Below are 23635 nucleotides of genomic sequence, written 5' to 3'. Positions count from 1 at the left end.
ATCTCGTAGAGTAATTTGCCTTTCAAAAAAAGAGGCCACCTTGCAAAGCAAATGTAACATCAAGTAAAGCAGAGACCTCAGCAAACATGTCTCAATATTGGAGACAGTAATCAAATCAAAAAAGTGAAAAGATGAGCTCTTGACTTCAGCACAAAAATAATAAGCAACTATGATAACAAAAACAACAGCAGTAGTATAAATAAAGACAACAAGCTGCCAAACAACACTCATATAACGGTAGCAGTTAATTTATGCATGATGGGTAACATTTTTAAATCCAGAGATTTAATTAAGCTAAAATAAATTGATTTAACTCAAAATTTCTTGTTGAAAGAGAGAAATCATCAACACTTGAGTAATGGAGGACATTTTCAGGGTTTAGGTTAAAGGAAAACACCACCGTTTTTCAATATTTTACTATGTTTATACCTCAATTTGGATGAGTTAATACATACCTTTTTTCAATGCGTGCACTTAATCTTTGTACAGCGCTTTGTGAATGTGTTAGCATTTAGCCTAGCCCCATTCATTCCTATGGCTCCAAGCAAAACTTTTATTTTGTGCCACTATACTTACTCGTGTAACTACACATGTAACAGTCTTTAAATAGGGAAAACATGGAAGTGTTTGGTGGCTTCTAAATTCATCCCTGTTTGAATCCTAACGAATGAATGTGGCTAGGCTAAATGCTAACACATTCATGACGGACTGTGCAGAGATTAAGTGCATGCATTAAAAAAAGATAGGTATGTATTAATTCATCTAAGTTAAGGTAAGAACATAGTACTAGACTATTAAAGAATAAAGTGGAGTATATTAAGTCTAGTGCTCACTCAGTGTTTCTACTAAAAGGTCTGGCGTTGTCAGCAAGTCTGCTGTTTGTTGTTTCTCTGCCTGTTTTAATTCATGAATGAACATGATGACGAAAGTCTATCAAAACATCCATAAACATACACCTACAGAAAAACAGCCGTTCCAAAAGTGTGTGCTGCTGTCAGATATTTCCCATCATGCCTTATCAGCTCCGCTCACGATATCAACAGGCAGGTGGCTGTCGGCAAGCCACTAATATCAACACTATAATATCTGCCAACAGCTGCAAACTCACCTTCACGCCTTTAACACGCAGAAAAACCAACCGAATTCAAGTGCTTGGCATTCTCTACTTTAAGTTATTTTTTGGGACATTTTTGCCTTTATTTGATGGACAGTATGTCAGGAGAGGACAGAAAAGTACTGGGTAAAGAGAGGGGTACGGGATCGGCAAAAGACCTTGAGCCGGGATTCAAACTCAGGTCACTAAAAGTGCTTTGCACCATATGTCGGAGCACTGCCCATTACACCATTGGCTCCGACGTGTTTTGCATTCTCAACATCAAAAGCATAACCTAATTTAGATGACATGAAAGCGCGCACAAACCAAAAGCCAATAAAAACACCTCGTGCATGATTGGAGAACACATAATGCTGCTTTACTTTGTCACACACGGTGCATGCAAACTATAAAATGATTTGATTCCACACCAGGAATGCAACTTTAATTTGGATTAAATGGATGGAATAACAATACAAACACTCACCTGGAAACTGATAACTGTAGCTTGGAGAAAATCCTGTGTATCCACGGCCATACGTTGCCACGATGTTTGGATAACCTATACGCACCGAGAAACAACATGAATGAACTTTCCGTCCTGCTCTGCAGATCACTCTTAATCCTAAACAACAGTACTGTAATCTGGACCCACTAACAGAGCAGGCCTGGATGAAACGTGTATATGTTCCCTAACTCTGTCGAGAGTAGCAGCATTTTAATAAGAGGATGAATATTACCACAGTATGTTTTCAAGCACATGATCAGCTCGAATGAAGAGGCGACTTCAGGGAATTTCACTGCCATCTGTTTTTCTCTGATGCTACTGCGGCGGGACAGAGACAGTGATGTACTGATCCTGTTATTCTTGGCCTTCTTTTCTCACTTTTCTCTCTGCAATTTACATTGCTATATTAATTTAATGTTGTTTTTCCCAAACAAGAGCGTGAGCAGCAGTACCATCGCTCAACAAATCACAACAGGCACAGATTTGAGAAGAAGCTCCAAACAGAGACTGCATGTGTGCACTTATGATTTCCTCAAGTTGTCATATAGGAATCACTATCAGATGACAGCCATAAACACACGTGATAACTTTATAAGACACAAAAATGCTAGAAAAAAGGGTCTTCCAGAAAGGATGTCCCCTTAGACAAACCAAAACTTTTAGTTTATCAGACATTTTCTTCCAGCAGTAGTAAGACTGCAAGTTATTGTGTCTCAATACAGGACACAGTTTGTCTTTAAGAAAAAAATGCATGAGATGGGATAAGAAAACAACCAAGGAAAAGAAATGGGAAGAGATAAGATAAGAGGGAATGAGAAAAAAAGAGACCAAATAAGGAGAGGGGAAGAGACAAGACGAGTGAAAAAAATGAGACAAGGTGAGATAAAGGAGACCAAATGAGGTGAGATAAGGAAAAGATGATACGTAAAGAGACCAAATGATATGAAAATGACAAAATAAACTGAGACAAGGAGATAAAACCAGGGGATAAGACGAGAACCAAAAGAAGTTGTTTCTGAATCTCTTTGCATTATGGGTAAAAACTGTGTCCTCCGTTGATTTTGGCTACTGTCTCTTTTTATGTGACGAGTCGAGACAAAATGAGACTAAATGATGATATGAGAGACTAAAGGAGACCAAATGATGGGATGAGAGACTAAAGGAGACCAAATGATGGGATGAGAGACTAAAGGAGACCAAATGATGGGATGAGAGACTAAAGGAGACCAAATGATGGGATAAGAGACTAAAGGAGACCAAATGATGGTATAAGAGACTAAAGGAGACAAAATGATGGTATAAGAGACTAAAGGAGACAAAATGATGGGATAAGAGACTAAAGGAGACAAAATGATGGGATAAGAGACTAAAGGAGACCAAATGATGGTATAAGAGACTAAAGGAGACCAAATGATGGGATGAGATACTAAATGAGACCGAATGATGGGATGAGAGACTAAAAGAGACCAAATGATGGGATAAGAGACTAAAAGAGACCAAATGATGGTATAAAAGACTAAAGGAGACAAAATGTTGGTATAAAAGACCAATTAATAATTAATAATGTCCCCCTGATTTGCATTATTAATGTTCAGGCTAATATACCTATTTTATGCCTCAACAGCTCAGATTCGCTTTAAAATCAATTATACATCTGCTGCAGCTGAAGCGAGCACCGGTTCAAATGTGTATTAATCTCAGCAAACATACACGACTATAAAGATAAATGACACGATTAGCTGCGGTAAACAAAAGCGTGAACGCGGCAGCTTTAATGAGATCTGGCGTATAAGAAAAGTACAGTTCCTTAAATAATGAGCCTTTTTACCATCGCTCAACAAATCACAACAGGCACAGATTTGAGAAGAAGCTCCAAACAGAGACTGCATGTGTGCACTTATGATTTCCTCAAGTTGTCATATAGGAATCACTATCAGATGACAGCCATAAACACACGTGATAACTTTATAAGACACAAAAATGCTAGAAAAAAGGGTCTTCCAGAAAGGATGTCCCCTTAGACAAACCAAAACTTTTAGTTTATCAGACATTTTCTTCCAGCAGTAGTAAGACTGCAAGTTATTGTGTCTCAATACAGGACACAGTTTGTCTTTAAGAAAAAAATGCATGAGATGGGATAAGAAAACAACCAAGGAAAAGAAATGGGAAGAGATAAGATAAGAGGGAATGAGAAAAAAAGAGACCAAATAAGGAGAGGGGAAGAGACAAGACGAGTGAAAAAAATGAGACAAGGTGAGATAAAGGAGACCAAATGAGGTGAGATAAGGAAAAGATGATACGTAAAGAGACCAAATGATATGAAAATGACAAAATAAACTGAGACAAGGAGATAAAACCAGGGGATAAGACGAGAACCAAAAGAAGTTGTTTCTGAATCTCTTTGCATTATGGGTAAAAACTGTGTCCTCCGTTGATTTTGGCTACTGTCTCTTTTTATGTGACGAGTCGAGACAAAATGAGACTAAATGATGATATGAGAGACTAAAGGAGACCAAATGATGGGATGAGAGACTAAAGGAGACCAAATGATGGGATGAGAGACTAAAGGAGACCAAATGATGGGATGAGAGACTAAAGGAGACCAAATGATGGGATAAGAGACTAAAGGAGACCAAATGATGGTATAAGAGACTAAAGGAGACAAAATGATGGTATAAGAGACTAAAGGAGACAAAATGATGGGATAAGAGACTAAAGGAGACAAAATGATGGGATAAGAGACTAAAGGAGACCAAATGATGGTATAAGAGACTAAAGGAGACCAAATGATGGGATGAGATACTAAATGAGACCGAATGATGGGATGAGAGACTAAAAGAGACCAAATGATGGGATAAGAGACTAAAAGAGACCAAATGATGGTATAAAAGACTAAAGGAGACAAAATGTTGGTATAAGAGACTAAAGGAGACCAAATGATGGTATAAGAGACTTAAGGAGACAAAATGATGGTATAAAAGAGTAAAGGAGACAAAATGATGGAATAAGAGACTAAAGGAGACCAAATGATGGTATAAGAGACTAAAGGATACAAAATGATGGTATAAGAGACTAAAGGAGACAAAATGATGTTATAAGAGACTAAAGGAGACAAAATGATGGTATAAGAGACTAAAGGAGACAAAATGATGGTATAAGAGACTAAAGGAGACAAAATGATGGGATAAGAGACTAAAGGAGACCAAATGATGGTATAAAAGACTAAAGGAGACAAAATGTTGGTATAAGAGACTAAAAGAGACCAAATGATGGTATAAGAGACTAAAAGAGACCAAATGATGGTATAAAAGACTAAAGGAGACAAAATGTTGGTATAAGAGACTAAAGGAGACCAAATGATGGGATAAGAGACTAAAAGAGACCAAATGATGGTATAAAAGACTAAAGGAGACAAAATGTTGGTATAAGAGACTAAAGGAGACCAAATGATGGTATAAGAGACTTAAGGAGACAAAATGATGGTATAAAAGAGTAAAGGAGACAAAATGATGGTATAAGAGACTAAAGGAGACAAAATGATGGTATAAGAGACTAAAGGAGACAAAATGATGGGATAAGAGACTAAAGGAGACCAAATGATGGTATAATAGACTAAAAGAGACAAAATGATGGGATGAGAGACTAAAGGAGACCAAATGATGGTATGAGAGACTAAAGGAGACCAAATGATGGTATGAGAGACTAAAGGAGACCAAATGATGGTATAATAGACTAAAAGAGACAAAATGATGGTATAAAAGACTAAAGGAGACCAAATGATGGTAAAAGAGACTAAAGGAGACAAAATGATGGTATAAAAGACTAAAGGAGACATAATGTTGGTATAAGAGACTAAAGGAGACCAAATGATGGTATAAGAGACTAAAGGAGACAACATGATGGTATAAGAGACTAAAGGAGACCAAATGATGGTATAAGAGACTAAAGGAGACAGCATGATGGTAAAAGAGACTAAAGGAGACAAAATGATGGTATAAGAGACTTAAGGAGACAAAATGATGGGATAAGAGACTAAAAGAGACCAAATGATGGTATAAAAGACTAAAGGACACTAAATGATAGGAAAATGGATTTGTGCTGGATCTGGTTTAGTTCAGCTGTAAGTTTGTCTCATGACAAACATGGGGGAAAAGGCTAAATGAAATAAGATGAGACAAAGGAGACCAAATGAGGTCAGAAAACGAGGAGAGGAGATCTAAATAAACCAAATGATATAAGAATGATTTAATGACGAAACAAGATAGAGCTTTCTGTATATCTTTGCATTGTAAGTAAAATCTTCTGTCCTCTGCCGATGCTGGTGGTTGCCGTCTTCCTGTCCCCCTGATTTGCATTATTAATGTTCAGGCTAATATACCTATTTTATGCCTCAACAGCTCAGATTCGCTTTAAAATCAATTATACATCTGCTGCAGCTGAAGCGAGCACCGGTTCAAATGTGTATTAATCTCAGCAAACATACACGACTATAAAGATAAATGACACGATTAGCTGCGGTAAACAAAAGCGTGAACGCGGCAGCTTTAATGAGATCTGGCGTATAAGAAAAGTACAGTTCCTTAAATAATGAGCCTTTTTTCATATGCAAATAATACAAAGTTTGGTCTGGTCGTCCTGTTCAGTGCAGTTTCATTTAGATGAGATGCAAGTTCATATTTTCACACAAGTGCTTCACGCTCTCATTCTCTCACTGTGTTTCTCCTGTCTTCAACATCCTCCATGAGAATGTCTAGAAAGTGTACGGCTTGTTAAAAAATAGGTATGGGGAACTGTGAGAACGAAAAAAATACTCTCACAGTTTCAAGGTGAAATCTTTTGAGACGCAACAGTACAGGAGAGAAAGATAGAAAGAAGGGTCTGATAAACACATAAATGTAAATATAAATGCATACATAAAGAAGCCAAATACAAATAAATCACTTCTAACTATGTAATGATCTATATCGTTTATGAAATCAATAAAATGTATGATGATAAATCTGTGTGTGGTCTCATTCAGTGCTGCTGTCATTAGTGGGTGCAGAGGTCACGCAGATGGCTGCTCTGAACATTAGCTTAATTTTCCTCTTCATTTGAGCCATTAATGCAGACATTTATCTGCTCGTCAGGTTTGAAGAATCCCACAGCACCTAGACTAAACTGACCCCTCGCCCGTGTGTGACACTCACTCAGCATGCCCATGCCCAGCATGAAGGCGTCCATGGTGTAGGGAAGACTTCTCGCCCTGCCCCTCGTGCCTGGGGGAAACATCACTTCCTTCGGCTGGGCTTTCTTACATTCTACCTGTAGGCAGAGAGGAAGAAAACTGAATTTATTTCATTTGACTAAAATAAGTAGTTATACAATTCAATCAAACACTTAACCTAACAAGAAAGAGAATAGTAACTTTTATTGATCACAGAATATATCACTCCATTATAACCCTGCTGGAATAAAAACACTTTTATTATTTCCAAAAATCTATTAGTTGAACAAAGTGTTATATCTTGTAAATAAATTGAGGTTTATTTTCTTCAATAAAAGCACTGCTACACCTGCAATCCAATAACAATCTCCCCATTCCCACATCCATTTATTTTCATTCCGGCTTACACTGTGTACTTTATGAACTAGCATCACACATCAAATTTTCTTTCTTTTGTTTAATTAATTCAGAGCATTGCTTTATTCGTGCAATCGCATGCAATATTTTGAAGTCTCTAAACTTACTTTACTCAAAAATAATTAGAATTAAAAAGTGAAAGGAAGATAAAAACAAACGAGTTTTCAATTTAGCATTTCAGCTTCTGCACAAAAAACAATCTTTTAAAAACTTCTTGATAAATGTACCATTGTGTTGTTAGCTCATTAAAGATCCTGCAACATTTAAAACAGGAAAAATCTTTCACTTACCAAAAATCTTTCATTCCTTTTCATACATGCAAAAATGTACTTTTGTCAAAAATGTGTTTTGTGTGAATGTGTACGCGCCATAGACCAGGGGTTTTCAAACTTTTTGTGTGTGTGGACCACTATTTGTAATCAAGAATTTTTGCGGACCACCTCATAATACTCATAATAAAATATGTCTACACAAAGTCCTGAATTTATCTGCACTTCTAAATAGGCTTACTAGCACTAAAACTATAACTGGTCATCACATCAGTACAACATATTCTTAAAACATATTTTTTTTAAATATATTTTTCTTAAAAAATATATTTTATATTTTATTTTGCCTTTACACGGACCACCTGCAGTACCCTCACGGACCACTAGTGGTCCGCGGACCACAGTTTGGGAATGGCCGCCATAGACTGTAAAAAAAGATGGACGATGCCCGTTCGCTCTCTTTCATTGGTGAAAAGTGAAGCCGCCAGTGTCCCGATACGGCGCTGACATCTTGGATCTTGAGTCTGCGCAGTAGCGATTTGGGACCAGTCCTGCCCAGTAGTGAGCAGGAAGCAGGAAGTAAAGCCGCAAAATCAAGGCCCCGCCCTCGCAGAATGCGCATATTACAGCTGTCAGTCATGACGTGACACCCCCGTTTTTATAGCATTAAATAACTAACTAAAAACAAACTTATTTTAAAAACAAACACTTGAATTTACATCAGGGTGATAACAACTACAGTAAATGACAGAAACCAGATTCGATAATAAAAAAGATAATTGAAGTGTAATTAAATTGTTTAGTTGGTCTCAAGTCCCATTGAATAACATGGGGAGGCGGGGTTTATGACCTATACTGGGACCAGTCACTGGGGGGCGATCGAGACATTTTGGCTTCACCTTTTCAGGGCTTGTGCGGCATGCTTGGTACACGCTTGCAGATCTTTTTTTGAAACTGAACACAGAGTCTGACAATCACAATCTCCATTTCATTTCCTGGTACATCCCATGCCATCGCATTCTAGATTTATTTTAATTGCTGGCTTTTTAAAAAAGCTTTATGTCTAAATCCCACCTGCCTTCTAATAGTTTATTCGGCGGATGCTTTTTTCCCATTATTGTTAACAATTACAACCTGTTTTTCTTCTCATTACCCTCGTCCACAAAAAAACGACTCTTTAACTTGATTTTACAGACAAGTTTTGTTACATTGCTAGTCCCTATACCGTGTCGATGTGTTTCTTTCTTATCTGTATCTTATCTGCTCACCATGCACCTCCTTCCGATCTCCTTTTACATACATGCACAAATCGTGTGCCCCTCTAGCCCAAATATACGTCACAAGTCCTGTCTAAATGAGTCAAAATGTGTCTAATTTCGAGCTTTAGGCAGATGAAGTAAAAAAATTTTGATTTTGGTCAAATTTGAGGTTTTCTTTAAGTAAAGTACATTAAGCCCCTGTCAGCAATCCTAGTCTAGCCCTTGTCTAGTGATACGTGCATACCTAAAAATGTTTAATTTCCAAAGCATTATTAACTCTTTCCCCGCCATTGATGTTATCTCGTCAATCCGCAATACCGCTATTATCCACAACTTATAGCGCTCTCCCGCAATCTAAAAACCCCGAAAGTATCGTTCTAGGGTAAACAGCAGTTTTGAGCATCGCTCTGAATCTGATCTCTATCAAAAGTCATTTACAAAAATGCATATTTTTTTCTCAAAATTTGGTGTTTTTGAAGAAACCTACCCATATTTGAGAGGTGATACAAAGAGAGCAAATGAAGGTAGGATGAAACAGTTTTTTTTTAAAGCAGAGTGTCTGTTCTTTCATTTAATATATTGTATCTTTAAATATTTAAAGAATTTTCTGGGAGGCATTAGACTTTTGTAAAAAATCATGAAAATGCTGGCGGGGAAAGAGTTAACAACGCAAATAGGGCAAAATAAGCAAAACAACTAGTTTAACATAAAATAAATTAAAAGTGCAAAATAAATTCCCTCTATCTGATTCAGCCCTGCGGATCTCCTCCGCACCTCCTCCTCTCGTTCCCTTGTTCTCGTGCTCTGATTGACATTTAACCTCCAGAGTTGAGCACATGAGCGGACAGCAGACAGCAGTCTCTGCCTGAGAGACAGACAAATATTTCTCTGGAGAGTAACGGGGAAAGACAACGCGTCTCTGGCAAAAGTGAGAAATAAACAAACACACAAGCAGAAGCATCAAACCCAAACAAACACAGAGGCGATGGCGTTCTCTGGTGATACGAACATAACGGGGTCAGACGAGGGAAGACTTTCTTCTTGACAGGCTTAGCAGGCAGAAGATCTGACTTACCAAGCACATCTGCATGCTCGCTGTGTGTGTGTGTGTGTGCGTGCGTGCGTGCGTGCGTGTGTGTGTGTGTGTGTGTGTGTGTGTGTGTGAGGTGTGCTGACACTACAGTATGAACAGGATGCATTTGCACTTGGCTGAATCTGTCTGACCTCTCTGTTGATCGACTTGTCTGAATGCCCAACACCCGTCTATCTGTGTGTGTAGCTTGGCTAACACATTACACAGTATACACACAATACACAGTAGATCTCTTCCACAGAGTGTCACACAGACATTGCATTGCACAGCTGCACTGTAAAAAAAATCACTTACACAAGTTTAAAGGCAGGGTGCATGATTTTTGAAAAACACGTTGGAAAAGGAAGTTGGACCGAGTACCAAAACACACTTGTAGAAAATCAGCAGTAAGGGGCGTGTCTACTAATGTCATCGTTGCCTGGGTTGCGTATCTGTGGGGCGGGTCTATCAAAAGAAGGTTAAGATTCTATTGGGGTAGGGGCGTATTTGTTTAGGTGATTTGAAATATCAACATTCATTTAGAGATTGTGCACCCCGCCTTTAATCAACTTAAATTTACAAATCATTTCAACTTTCTTGATGAGGAGTTGCTATATATTTTAAAAATAAAGTTGAATTAGCTTAAGTGATTTCCATTTTATTTTTCCAATTTATTGCATTAAAGTTAAAATTAATTGAAATTTCAAGTTGATTAAACTTAAATATTTAGGTGCAACAAGGATTTTTTTTACAGGGTGGGCCAGAAATGAACACTCGAGTTAGTGACTCGGACTCAAGTCGCTTTTTTATAGACTTCAGACTCGACCTGAAATGACTTCAGACTTGACTCGACTCGACATAAAAGACTCATAAATATTTTAAAATCAACTCGAGTCTTTTATCCTTAACTACTGATTTCATCAAGAAGGATTATGTGTGTTTTTGTGTACTGTAGGATTGGACCGGACCCTTATTATAGAATTAAATGAGGTATATTGGCCGTGTGTGGCGCGTCAAATCTGACACCATCAGTCTCATAACAATCAGTTTTATTTCTAATATCCAATAATATAAATATTAGTGCTTGGCAAAGATTAATCGCGATTAATCGCATACAAAAGTGATTTTTTTTGCATAATATTTGAGTGTGTGCTTTGTTTAATTATTATGTATAAATACACACAAGCACACACATTCATGTATGTATTTAAGAAACATTTACATGTGTATATATATTTATTTAAATGTAATATATATATATATATATATATATATATATATAAAATTTATATATAAATAAAAAATTCTCAAATTAATATATGTATGTGTGTAGTTAAATATAGATAATAATTACATACAGTACACACATGTACTATGCAAAAAAATCACTTTTATTTTGTATGTGATTAATCGCGATTAATCTTTGCCCAGCATTAATAAAAAATATAAATTTGTGTCTCTTTTTTTCTTTAATTCAAAGGCTGCTCACAAAAGCTGTTTACGCTATGACCAATAATCACAAAATTCTTAATAATGAAATATGTGGAGTTTATACCACAGCTATAACAACAGCAATACAGAGGAACAATATCACAGATCATTTATAAGTAATTTATTTGACCTTTTGAATAAAATATTAATATTTAATCAAAATTCAATTGAATATTTTTTTCTGCATTTAAAATGTAAAACTGCAGCACACATGCTTAGATTAAATAGGCCTATAATTTCATAATTCATTGGAATGTGGAAATCATTACAGTTATCATTATTATTATCATTTTATTGTGTTAAAATGCTGAGTGATATGTGAAATGTGCATAGCTCAGGACAGACAGGGACACTACTGGTCTGTGTCCATAAGGCATATATGCGCTCTACAGGAACAGTATATAGGATCAGATCGATGTTCTCAGAGATAGAAAGGTGTACAGATGTGTTAATAGGTTGCAGGAGGGATGTTTTGAACAAACTGTTGTACAGCATGTCAATTTCAACCGGTCTAATTCTGGACAGCAAGCACTCCAACCAGGCATCATCCAGAGAGATAACATCATGGCCCATTATCTCCACACACACACAACACACTGCTGGTACTGTCAAGTGTGTGCTCTAAATAGAAAGCATGCAAAGACTTACAGCAGCTAGTATTAAAAAAATCTCCATAAGATTAAATACAGTGAGCTGTTTCATTACTACAGCCATCTTTACAAACACACAGAAATAAATGCCACAATCACCAGTCTAATGCATTTATCCAATTACTTAAGCTTTAAAATGCGTGTGTTGGTCTATGTGGTTTATGGGGACATGAATAGTGTATAATGACATGTTTATTATGCTATAAACATGGTTTACAGGGACACAGGAAGTGTGACTAAAAAAACATAGTAAATGGTACTTTTTCATAGATTAAAGACTGCCAACAGGTTTTTGTGATGGTTGGGGTTAGGGACTTTTGTACAGTATAAAATGCCTTACACTTACCAGTAGACAGTGAGTGCTTTCAGTTAAAAATAGTCTGAGACAATGGTATCTTTAGCCGTATTAGGGGGTGTGCACACCAAAGCTTTTACGCCCACGGCTGGCGCATGTTTTCAATTGTTTCCAATGGAAGCTCAGCGTTTTTTTTAAAAGCCAGCAGCTAGCGGTTTTCTTCTGCACTGAAAACCGGCGCTCAGTGGTTTTTCCGCGCTCAGCACTGAGAGTTGAAAAATATTCAACTTTGGATGAAAAGCTCCACTCGTCAATGTCAGTTCTCAGGCGGCCGGCCAGTCACAGTGGAGGAGGGGTGGGGCATTTGGCATCCTCCAAAAGTTTTGGAGTGCACAACCCCTTTGCGTTACAATGTGCAAACAAACACATTTAGAAAAGCTTTTGGGTAAAATTCGTCAGTCAGTGGCTGTGGGCAGGGCTTTGTTTGTGTGATGTCACATTAATAAGATAATCAAAACAGCATGCCTAATAAGACTGCTTTAGTTAAGGGGGTGTGCACACCAAAGCTTTTAAACGTGGCTGAAAACGCCATGCAGAAGCCGACTGACAGCTTTTTTTCAGTGGAGCACTTTGGTTGCTATGATACTTATGCTTTGTATCAGTCATTGAACGATGCGCTGGTTGGTTGTTGTGATATTTGTCCTGCCCCTCCTCCACTGTGATTGGATGGTAAAGTGAGAGTGACATTGATGAGCTGTGCTTTTCATCCAAAGTTGAATATTTTTGAACTCTCGCCGCTGAGCGCGGAAAAAACACGCTAGCTGCTGGCTTTTTTGAAAAGCGCTGCGCTTTCATTGGAAACAATTGAAAACATAGAGAGAGACCCCTCTCTCTCTCTCCTCCCAGCGAGAAGTTCAGGTGGGTTCACCTTGACATGGACTCCTCTGGTGTGTGTGTGTGTGTGTGTGTGTGTGTGTGTGTGTGTGTGTGTGTGTGTGTGTGTGTGTGTGTGTGTCTACAGACACAGGCTTTTTCTGGGTCAGGGAGGGTATCTTTTGTTCACAGGCTGTAAATAACATTAAATGATTGGAGAGTAAAGTCTGAAGAGGAAGCTTGTGTGATGTGGTGTGACAGCAGGAAGTCTGTGTGGAGGTTCTGTAGTAGTGTGTGTATATTACGCATGTCAAAACTTTTAGTACCAAGTCAAAATAAAAAAAGGAAAAACGGATCGCACAAAATGTTTAAGACTGACTGAATTTGACACTGCAACCCATACGCTATTTGACTGACGGGCGGCTACTTCTAAAGGTTCACATGCAGTGATGCCACAGTTACTTTGAAAAAGTAATCTGATTACTGATTACTCCTTTAAAAATTAACTAAGTTACTTAACAGATTACTTGATTTTAAAAGTAACTAAGTTAGATTACAAGTTACTTTGTTAGTGACATTCCAGTAGCTGCCAACACCCCCACTGCCTCAACATTAAAAATGACAACCTGTTTTGCCAACACTCACTTTATTGGAAGTGCATTTTTAACAGTAACGTCAACAATGTATCTCCTGACTTTTAAGTTGAACTGTTGTGTTTTAAAAACTAATATATATATATATATATATATATATATATATATATATATATATATATATATATATATATATATATATGAGTCTTTCTTGACTTCACTAAACATAAATAGGGGTGAGCAGGGGCCATTTTCAGAAAAACTTAATTTTAAAAGTTAATGTTTTAGACAGAGATATATTTTTGCTGTGGTCAATAACTCACAAGTGTGGTCTATCAAAACCAGCTGGAATTTTGAACAAATGTAAAATGACTTCTGTATAATTTCACTTTAAACAAGAGTAGTGAATTGATACTTTTGACCTTGACAGCAGGGACGAAAGTAACACACAGGTGGGTCAAAAGTAACACAACAAAACATGATAGATTTTTGTGTTACACTTGTTTTTATTAAATATATATTACTATGACCTCTTTAATATGTAACTGCAAACTTATTTTGTCATTTATCTTTGTAAAAAATAATTAAATTACATTTTTATTTTAAATTTCAGTTTTATCAAATGTTTCAAAAGCAACCAACAGTACAAACTTAAATTGCTGAAACTAAAAAAAATTCAATAGTTTGAACACTATGAAAATAAAATTAAATCAAATTAGAATAATATCAATTTTTTTACCATATTATACACAGTATTAGCAGCGGGACAAAACTAACAAGCGTTACTTTTGACCCGACAGGATCTACTTACTCTATAAACTCGACTTACTTTTATTTTGAAAAACTGAGAAGTCTTCAGGATGTTATATACCTTGTAGATTTATCAGTATTGTAACACATGAAACGAGAAACACAACGCGTTATAAGAAAAAAGACCGCTTTTGGAATGTACTTATCATGGTTGAAAACACAGTTCTGGATCTACACGTGGAAATCGGTGAGTAAATAACGCGATATTTGTCAACTCTTTCAGAGGTTATGTGCTAATATGCTGCCATAGTGAGATTTAGATGTTATCAGGGCTCGGAGAAAATCGCTTTGTTACTTTCGTTCTTCAACTCTCCCACACTTACTGGTTTTGCACTGAAGTCCAGCTTTTGTTGTTTGGGTAGTGGATGAACTCCTGCTCACTGCTTCGCATCACCGGGTGGGACTTGCTCTTAGTTTGACTGTCTGCGCCGTGCCACGACTCTAAATGTTTTTTTTTTTTTTAATTGACGTAGTGTTTTTGTAGCTGCATCTCTCTTCTCTCTCCATTGTACATTGTTTACGTTTGTGTCGCTTACACGTGACCTGAATTGTCCTCGTGCTGAAAACGTGACTTGTCGCACACCTGACTTCACTTCCCGAGACGCAAGAAGAAATATACAAGAAAATATATATTTTACTAAGGAAAATTTCAAAAATAGTAACGCACAGTGACTTGGATAAGTAACTTTAATCTGATTACTGGTTTGGAAATATTAACGCGTTAGATTACTCGTTACTAAAAAAAGTGGTAAAATTAGAGTTACTAAGTAACGCGTTACCGGCATCACTGTTCACATGCATATTTGCATTTACTCTTTCCCTGCCAATGACGAGTTTTTCCAGAAATCCGTATTTCAGCTATTATCCACCAGGTGGTGCTCTTACCCAACTTATATAACCCAGAAGCAAACCCTTAGGGCAAACAGTAAGAACTCTGTGTATGTTTTGATCATCGCTCTGAATTTGCAGTTTTTTGAAGAACTTTTGATAGAGGTCAATTATCTCAACTTTTTGCTCAAAATTTTGTATTTTTTAAGAAATCGACCCATATTTGAGAGGTGATAAAAGGAGAACAAATGAAGGTAGGATGATTTTTTTTCAAACAGAGTGTCTGTTCTTTTATTTGATATATTGTATGTTTATATATTTAAAGAAGAAAATTTTCTTTAAAAGCATTAAACTTTGTGAAAATCATAAAAAATGCTGGCACTGGCTGGCAACTTTTTAAAAACGCTGACGGGGAAAGAGTTAAAGGGATAGTTCACCCAAAAATGAAAATTCTTTCATAAAATTCTCTTATCTTCATGTTGTTCTTAACCTGTATGAATGTTTTTATTCTGCTGAACACAAAATAAGATATTTTGATAAATGATGGAAAGCACACAGCTGATTGTAACCACCCTGATTTTTGGGTGAACTGTCCCTTTAAGTATGCTCTGTATGCTCTGAACGGTCAAAATGCTTCTCTTTGAGAAATATTAATATGTACACAGTCAGCTAGCTCTTAAGGAAATGGAAAATATATATTACAGGCAGAACACAAATTGTATAATGTGTAAATGCAGCCAAATGCTTACTTAAACACTTAATAGTTCACCCATAAATTAAACTTTTGTCATTATTTATTAACCATCAAGTTGTTACAAACCTGTAAAAAAATGCTGCTGTACACTAAGGAAGATATTTGTAATCAAGCAAGAGCACCAATAACTTCCACAGGAAAAAATACTATGGAAGTCAATGGAGGTGCAAATTTTAAACTGCATTAAAACTGTTAAGTATTGAGGTCTATTAAAGTCCATTAAAATGAGAAAAATCCTGTTATGTTTTCCTCAAAAAACATAATTTCTTCTCGACTGAACCAAGAAAGACATCAACATTTTGAATGACATGGTGGTGAGTCAATTATCAGAATTTTTTTAAAGAAAATTGACTAATCCTTTAACAACTGTTTATATGTCCCATCAGTTGTTATTTTTGACCAAAATTGAATCATTCAAAGTTTTCAGGTGCCAGGGCTTATGGGTATTCCTCACAACATTTTGAACTGATAATTTTAAGTTAATTGCACTTGAATTTTTAAGTTTATAGGTTAAGTTTCATAAGTGCACTGTAAAAAATACTTAGCTGCCTTAAAATTTTTGTTGAATCAACTCAGATTTACAAGTCATTTCAACTTACTATTATTTATCTTGACTAGAGATGAGTTGTTATAACTACAGGTGAGTTGTTATAACTTATAAAATTAAGTTGACTTTTTTCAACTATATAAGTTATGACAACTCATCTGTGTTGACATGACTTGTAAATCTGAGTTGATTTAACAAAAAATTTTAAGGCAGCAAAGTATTTAATGAACAAAGATAGTTAAGTTATGGATCCAAAAGGCCAAATTTAAGTCAAGATTGCTTGACTTTTTGAGTACAAACAGCATTAGGGCTTTCAGTGTGTAAAGAGAGATGTAGCATGCAGAGTGTATTCAGATTCAGAGCATCTCATCTCACGTCTAGCTTCACCAGTCAGCAAAATTGCAAGTTGAGACAAAAAACAGGTCTCATCAATTTCTAAGAACAAACAGCCTATTTTACCATCAGAGTTATTTACCTAATATCAATGGTTTGTGCTGTTGTATAAAGTCTGGGTTAGTTAGACGGCCATTGAATGGATGGCTGGAGAGATCATCAAGCTGCCCTATGGACTATATAACCATTGTAAAGAAAAATCGATCGCATGGGCCCGTGCTCACAAATCTGCAGCCAAATCCTGTCTGTTCCTGGACTCAGAAACAACCTGTCTGTGACGGAGGAAGATCTGAGGGGTTTGATCCTCTTTTTCTGATACTCCGAGCTACCAAGTTCTTTCCCCTAAGGGCCCGACTGCTGTCCTACAGGCCCGGGTCACTCATGTATAGTGGGTATCAGCATGAGAGAGCTCCTCAAAAAAAAGAGCCGATGGTTTGCACTGCACGGCTCCTGTCAATCAAAACAGAGAGCCCTGCAGGCACAGCGCACAGCCAGGAGGAGTTCCTCATCTTCCTATCAACTCATCCTTTCATCATTCTGCTCATCCAGCCATTTCTGCCCGTTTGTATAGTTTTCAACAACTAGCCTTGCAAGCGGGACTTTATACTATCAACAAAATCTGTAAATTGAGCAGTTTGATTTTTAAATGATGTATGGGGTGGATAAATCAATGTCATACCGGACTGCTCAGGCATATCTCGTCCTAAAACCTTTTCAAAAACTTTATAAAGTTTCTGACTCTCCTGTTATTAATTTTTACACACACATACATGCACACTTGTCCACAATTTCACGCTTTCTGGACACCGCACAACACTTTCCACTGTGGCACGTACAAGCGTGCAATTTAAAGACTCCGTTAAATGAGAAATAAAATATTAATCCCGCAAACACCTTCAGAAATTGAAAACTGGCAAATCTGGGGAGCACTTACCATTTTATTATTGATTTCATGAAAATGAATTTCACAGACTTTCTCTACAATGTCTTCACTTTCGAACGTTACGAAGCCAAAGCCTGCGAAAAAAAGAGAAAGAGAAAAGGAACAGTCAGTCGCGTTTCCAAGACGGATCCACCAGACGTCGACCTCTGTCTGTCGGAGGTTGCGACAGAATTCATATCTGAATGGACATTGTCTTTTTGAAAGCGGAGCGCTGATGAAATCGCGCTTATGATGGGGTGGATGAGGGGGAAATCGGACAGCAGAAAAGCACAAAGACTGTTAATGAGATTCATGGAGCCGCGTCTGAATTTCATTAAAAAGCGTTCTGCATTGAAATTTCATTGTGTAACAAGCTCCCGTTTTAATGTAAATGCAGGGCTGGAGATCCCTGAATCCGTCTCTGACCGTGGGATTGTCTTCTTTTTTCATATTTATGAAATAAGAAGTATAACCTGGCTTAACAAGGATCTGCCTGTGCTTTCTTTATAATGAGAGAAAGAGAAACGCTTTTGTCTGCTGCCGAATCTGTAGCTCACAAGGGAAAATGATTTTCTATTCCTGGGTGTTAAGAGAAGGCCAACGGTGAGAACACAAAGAAAACAATTCAGAGAGAAATATAAACACTTTCCTCACTGTTTGTTTATAAAGACAGGATGAACTTTCAACAACACATACACATAACACAATCCTGATCATTTTCGCATAAGCAGTGTATTTAACAAGATAAAAGATTCATAGAAAAGAGGGGATTCGGTGAAAGAGATAAAAGTGTGTGCGTGTTAAGATGCTAATGGCTGGCATTTGTGTATTTGTGTACTTTAGGATAGCAGTTATTAAACCAACATCTTAACCCCATTCACACAAATTAGCACGAACACGTCCCATAAATGTTCGGGGATTGCAAATGGGGTGTAAAACGTTTTGAGCTCCTCCACTTTCGAACACATTTAGGTACACAGGACCACAAATTCGACCAGATTGCTTTTGTGGTGTAGATGCACATGTAGTCGAATGTGTTCGAGCAGCCACAAAAGACCGCCTACTTTCCGCCTATTGATCTAATGTGATGTACTGAGCACATTGTTTTTATATTGGCCCTGACTTGTAGTGTTAAACTTACAGTGATCAGAGTACCTCTGCCTGTGTTGTTAGTAAACATGCCGCACAACGTTTTGAGCAATCTATCAAATAAGCTTGCTCAACTTTCATATGCTCACAGAACGAAAAAAAAATAATTGCTGCACAACAGGCCGTCAAGTGCATCTCGGAGAACAGCGCGGACGCGCTTCACACCGCGAGCGGGCACGTGCGCCACACGGCCGAAATGAGAGAAAGACGTGGTCCGTCACTGTCTGGAGGATAACTAGACAGTTGATAAAACATCTCGGAGAATAGTGCGGACGCGCTTCACACCGCGAGCCTGCACGCGCGCCACATGGCCGAAATGGTCCGTGTCTGGAGGATAGCCAGTTGATAAAACGTGTGTCTGTGAGAACTGTAAGTGGACTTATGTTTTGGGTTTATTTAAGCCTGTTATTGTATTAGTCTATAGTTCTTGCAAATTTAAAGTAAGTTAGCTGGTGATTTTGTTGTTTAAGCAATGTGCTAGCTAGGTTGCACGTGCCTGTTGATTCAATATAATTGTTGAACGCTCTTGCTTACATTATTTATGTGCATTATTTACATGATACAGTAGTTACACTCCTTTAAGATAATGTTATTAATAGTGGAAAATAATCAGTTTTTACAATCTTTGCGCTACCCATCATCGTTCGCCAGACGTTCTACGACATATGCTTCAGTTTGTGTTTATTAACCCTTTAGTTTCACTTCATCACGTAGCTAAGGTATCTGTTAAAAACATTTAATTCATTAATATCTAGTATGTGTTCATTTTCTGTCATAGGTTCTTCAAAATTGAGAATTTTATTTGAGTGTTTTTAATAAAAATATTTTAATTTTCATCATGACGTGTACGCTAGGGGTGTGCATTGGCACTGCCCTCACAATTCGATTCAATTACGATTCACCAGGTAACGATTTAATTCAATTTGATTCTACGATGCATTGCGATGCATCAGAATTCTACTGTACACAAAAAGGCAAATTTTTCATCAGTCATGAGGCAATACAAGCAGTCACTCACACTATTGTAACAGGCACCCAGCAATAAAATTATTCATGCCAACACACAATAACCACTTATTACTGAACTTTTTTCAAGTAGTAAAGTCAAGTGCAACTATTCTCAACAAAACAGAAGCTTAGCAGCTTTAAGACAATAACAATTATATATCTGAGATGAGAATTTTACACAAAGCGTAAGTCTTGTCTAGTTTCCCATTAACTTCGTAGAATCCGAAATGTGCTCATATGTTCGTTTTCTATGGAAAATGATGCGTTTTTAATTACACGTCTATCGGGGTTATCTCTCTCCGCCTCAGCCATCTTGATTGTTGTTATGCCCCCGGAAGTAATTGAAACTTCACAACTTTATTGTCCACTCGAGCCCAGAAAATAAACAGTGACATAACCAGTGTTTCCCATACATTGATTTATTTGTGGTGGCCCAGCACAGAATCAACACTGGCCCCCACAAATAGAATTTTCATGATTCCCATTTACATTTTTATTTCACTATTTAAAACAGCTTAATTCGGCTTAAAATATAATTTGATATATAATTCAGATCAAATACAGATACAGATCAAAGAGTAGAAGTGAAACATATTTCAGGTGCCAACACTAGATCAAACGCAAACACGACATGATGACATCACATGCTAATTAGCTGCATCGATGCTGAATCGTGCATGCACGCATTGCGATGCATCGCCTAATCGATTATTGTTGACACCCCTAGTGTACGCCCCACCCCTTTGATTGCCATGCCCCAGCCCCACCCACTCACCCAACCCTACCACCTTAACTAACAAATTGTCTCCGGGAAACCCTGAATGTAATATTAGTGCGCGTCAATAAACCCGTCAGCTCTCCCGCTCATGTTTTAAAGTGGACATATCATGGAATTCTGACTTTTTAGGTGCTATAATCTGGTCCCCAGTGCTTCTATCAACCTAGAAAATGTGAAAAAGATCAACCCGGTAACTTAGCTTTGGTAAACCACTGAAAAAAAAGATCATTGAAATTTGGCTCCCCTTGTGATTTCAGAAGGGGATAATACCGCCCCTTAATCTGCACTATCCAACCACGGCACTGCCGTTTAGTGCAGAGATCAGCTCATTTGCATTTTAAAGGGCACACCCAAAAACGGCACATGTTTGCTAACAATTACAAAGTGGCAATTTTAACATGTTATAGGGTCTTGTATCACACTGAAGGGGCTTATTTCCCAATAACTACCGGCTGCCTCTACATTATCCTGCTTATTACACGGCTACTTGCCACATAAGAAAAAAAACTGGACATGAATATGAATTTTAAACATTTTATTGGCATATTTGTTTTAAATTAACATTTTTATCCTTCCGCGAAACTTTGCACAGATGCATAAAATGATCGTAATACCTTATTAAGATCCTCTGCTTCATACTTGTCTGTCTCCATTTTTTCTCTTTAAGCCAGTCTTTGAGAAGTTTTAATCCCCATTCTGTATTTTTGTGTATGTTGGTTTCGTAGCTGTCATGCTCTATTTTGTCAAGTTCAGTCTCAGTAAGCTGTCTGTGTCTTGTCGTGGTTGTCGAGTGTTTGTCACAAGATGGCGCCAAACAGACAGTAATCTTTATTGATCTTTATTGGCGCGGAGCAATTTTACTTGTGCAAGTAGTCCGGCTATGCGTTATTAATTTGGAGCGGTTATTATTTGAAAAGAACGAACCTGCAAATGTCTCAACTGACCAATCAGAATCAAGCATTCCAGAGAGCCGTGTAATAAGTCAGATTATTCTTTTATGTAGAAAACAGTCAATCACAAAAAGGGTAGGCTCACAATTGAATTGATCCTTCATTTCACCCTGGAAATCAATCATAACTAATAACACCTTTACATCGCCTAAGCTATAAAGAAAGCAACAGGTGATCAATAATACAGTAAGTGCCGCTGGGATGATTTTAGTTCTTGACTAATTGAGATGTTTGGAGCTTCTGCACAAACTCTCTCACACCTCGTACTAGAGGAAACTACAAGAGTCATTTTTCATAGGCAGTGCTAAAGTTTTCCCTGACCCTAATTCTTATCTTAACCTTTTTAAAGATTAAAGATCTACGTAGGTCTCCCCTCTCTTTCTCTAACGGTCAGCTGGGTGTCAGAATGAAAGCACGGGCCCAGAGGTCAAACGCAGCGGACTGTAGCAGCATGTGAAACACACTTGAGATGTGAAGAGATAAAAGTCCATGAAAGATAAGACGTCAAATACTCCTACACACTGTAGCCAATTACTCATTTTACATACAGCGGGGAAAATAAGTATTTGACACATCAGTCAGGGGATTTCTAAGTGGGCTATTGACACACAATTTCCACCAGATGTCCATCAAGCCAAATATTGAATTCATCCAAGAAATCAGAACATTTAAGTATACAAGTTGAGTCATAATAAATAAAGTGAAATGACACAGGGAATAAGTATTGAACACATGAAGAAAACAAGGTGCAAAATGGCATAGAAAGCCAGATCATCACCTGAAATCTGTCAGTATTGAGAGAAAAACCCTATCAGCTGCTTTAGTCCTTATTGATGGCCGAAAGAATTCATTGCCGTAACATTTCCAGAATGGGCGCGTGTCGTAGTGAGGACAAGAAGTTATGGTTCAGCTCTTTGACACAGGGATTTGAATACAGATCAACATTCACTATGAGAAATTTTAGCAAACTGGGCTGAAGTAGAGATCACGGAGCTTGTCACTATCCGCACTGAAAAACTTACCAAGTGCAGGACTTAAAATAAGTAACGTGTCTATACAATCTTTACGGTATGTGTGTGAATGCACTCACAGATCATTGGCAAATAACTGGCAGTGTGAATGAACAAAAAATCGAATGTATTTTCCGTAATCTCTGTGTGAAAAGGGCTCCATGCTTACACACACACACACGAGACACCGAGAAGTGATGACAACGCACCCAAATGCACAAGTACCAAAATCCACACTAACAGGATTCATATCATGCAATTCCACCGGGTGCCTGAAGGCTGCAGTGCTGTGATAACTGAATGTATGGCTGTGGGATAGTCTGACCTCTGTGTTAACAAACACCCACTCGCTTTCACACACTTACAATCTCACAAACCCACGCGCACATACACACCGCAGCGATTCGTCCAAGTCTCTGTACACACTGAAGAGCCAACACATTTGAGATGAAACATATGCTCATCTCGGCTAAGTGTGGCGGTCTGTCTGCTCCCTGGTGTGGCACTTACCAGAGCTGTATTCACTCAGACAGATGCGAGAACATCTGAGACTGATGCATTGGTTTAAATTAATGCTTATGAAACTGAACTGACCCTGGTAGAGTATAAAAGACACACAAGTTGTCTTTCTACCTGCTTTTAAACATACAGACGTTATTCTCAGCTTCGGATAAAAGAGTGAAGAGCAGTATGATGCGTACCGTTTTGTTTGCTACATACAACTTTATTATATCATTGGAGCATCAACAACATTTCAGCA

At 37.6% G+C, this 23635-nt stretch overlaps 1 protein-coding gene across 8 annotated transcripts in view; it reads right to left on the bottom strand.

Annotated features, from left to right (window-relative positions):
* Window positions 1–23635, bottom strand: part of msi2a (musashi RNA-binding protein 2a) — a 219068-nt gene that overhangs the window by 35687 nt on the left and 159746 nt on the right. For all 8 annotated transcript variants that reach the window (XM_055207921.2, XM_055207927.2, XM_055207920.2 and 5 more), the window contains exons 8-10: window positions 17993–18075; window positions 6791–6905; window positions 1581–1655 (exon numbers count right to left, since the gene is read on the bottom strand). In XM_055207921.2, the coding sequence (XP_055063896.1) occupies window positions 1581–1655; window positions 6791–6905; window positions 17993–18075 (273 nt within the window). The remainder of the gene's footprint in view (window positions 1–1580; window positions 1656–6790; window positions 6906–17992; window positions 18076–23635) is intronic.

This window comes from Misgurnus anguillicaudatus, chromosome 12 (genome assembly GCF_027580225.2).
Source record: "Misgurnus anguillicaudatus chromosome 12, ASM2758022v2, whole genome shotgun sequence".
Taxonomy (NCBI): domain Eukaryota; kingdom Metazoa; phylum Chordata; class Actinopteri; order Cypriniformes; family Cobitidae; genus Misgurnus; species Misgurnus anguillicaudatus.
The sequence above is the reverse complement of the archived record's forward strand: the minus strand, read 5'-3'. Positions and strand labels throughout refer to the sequence as shown.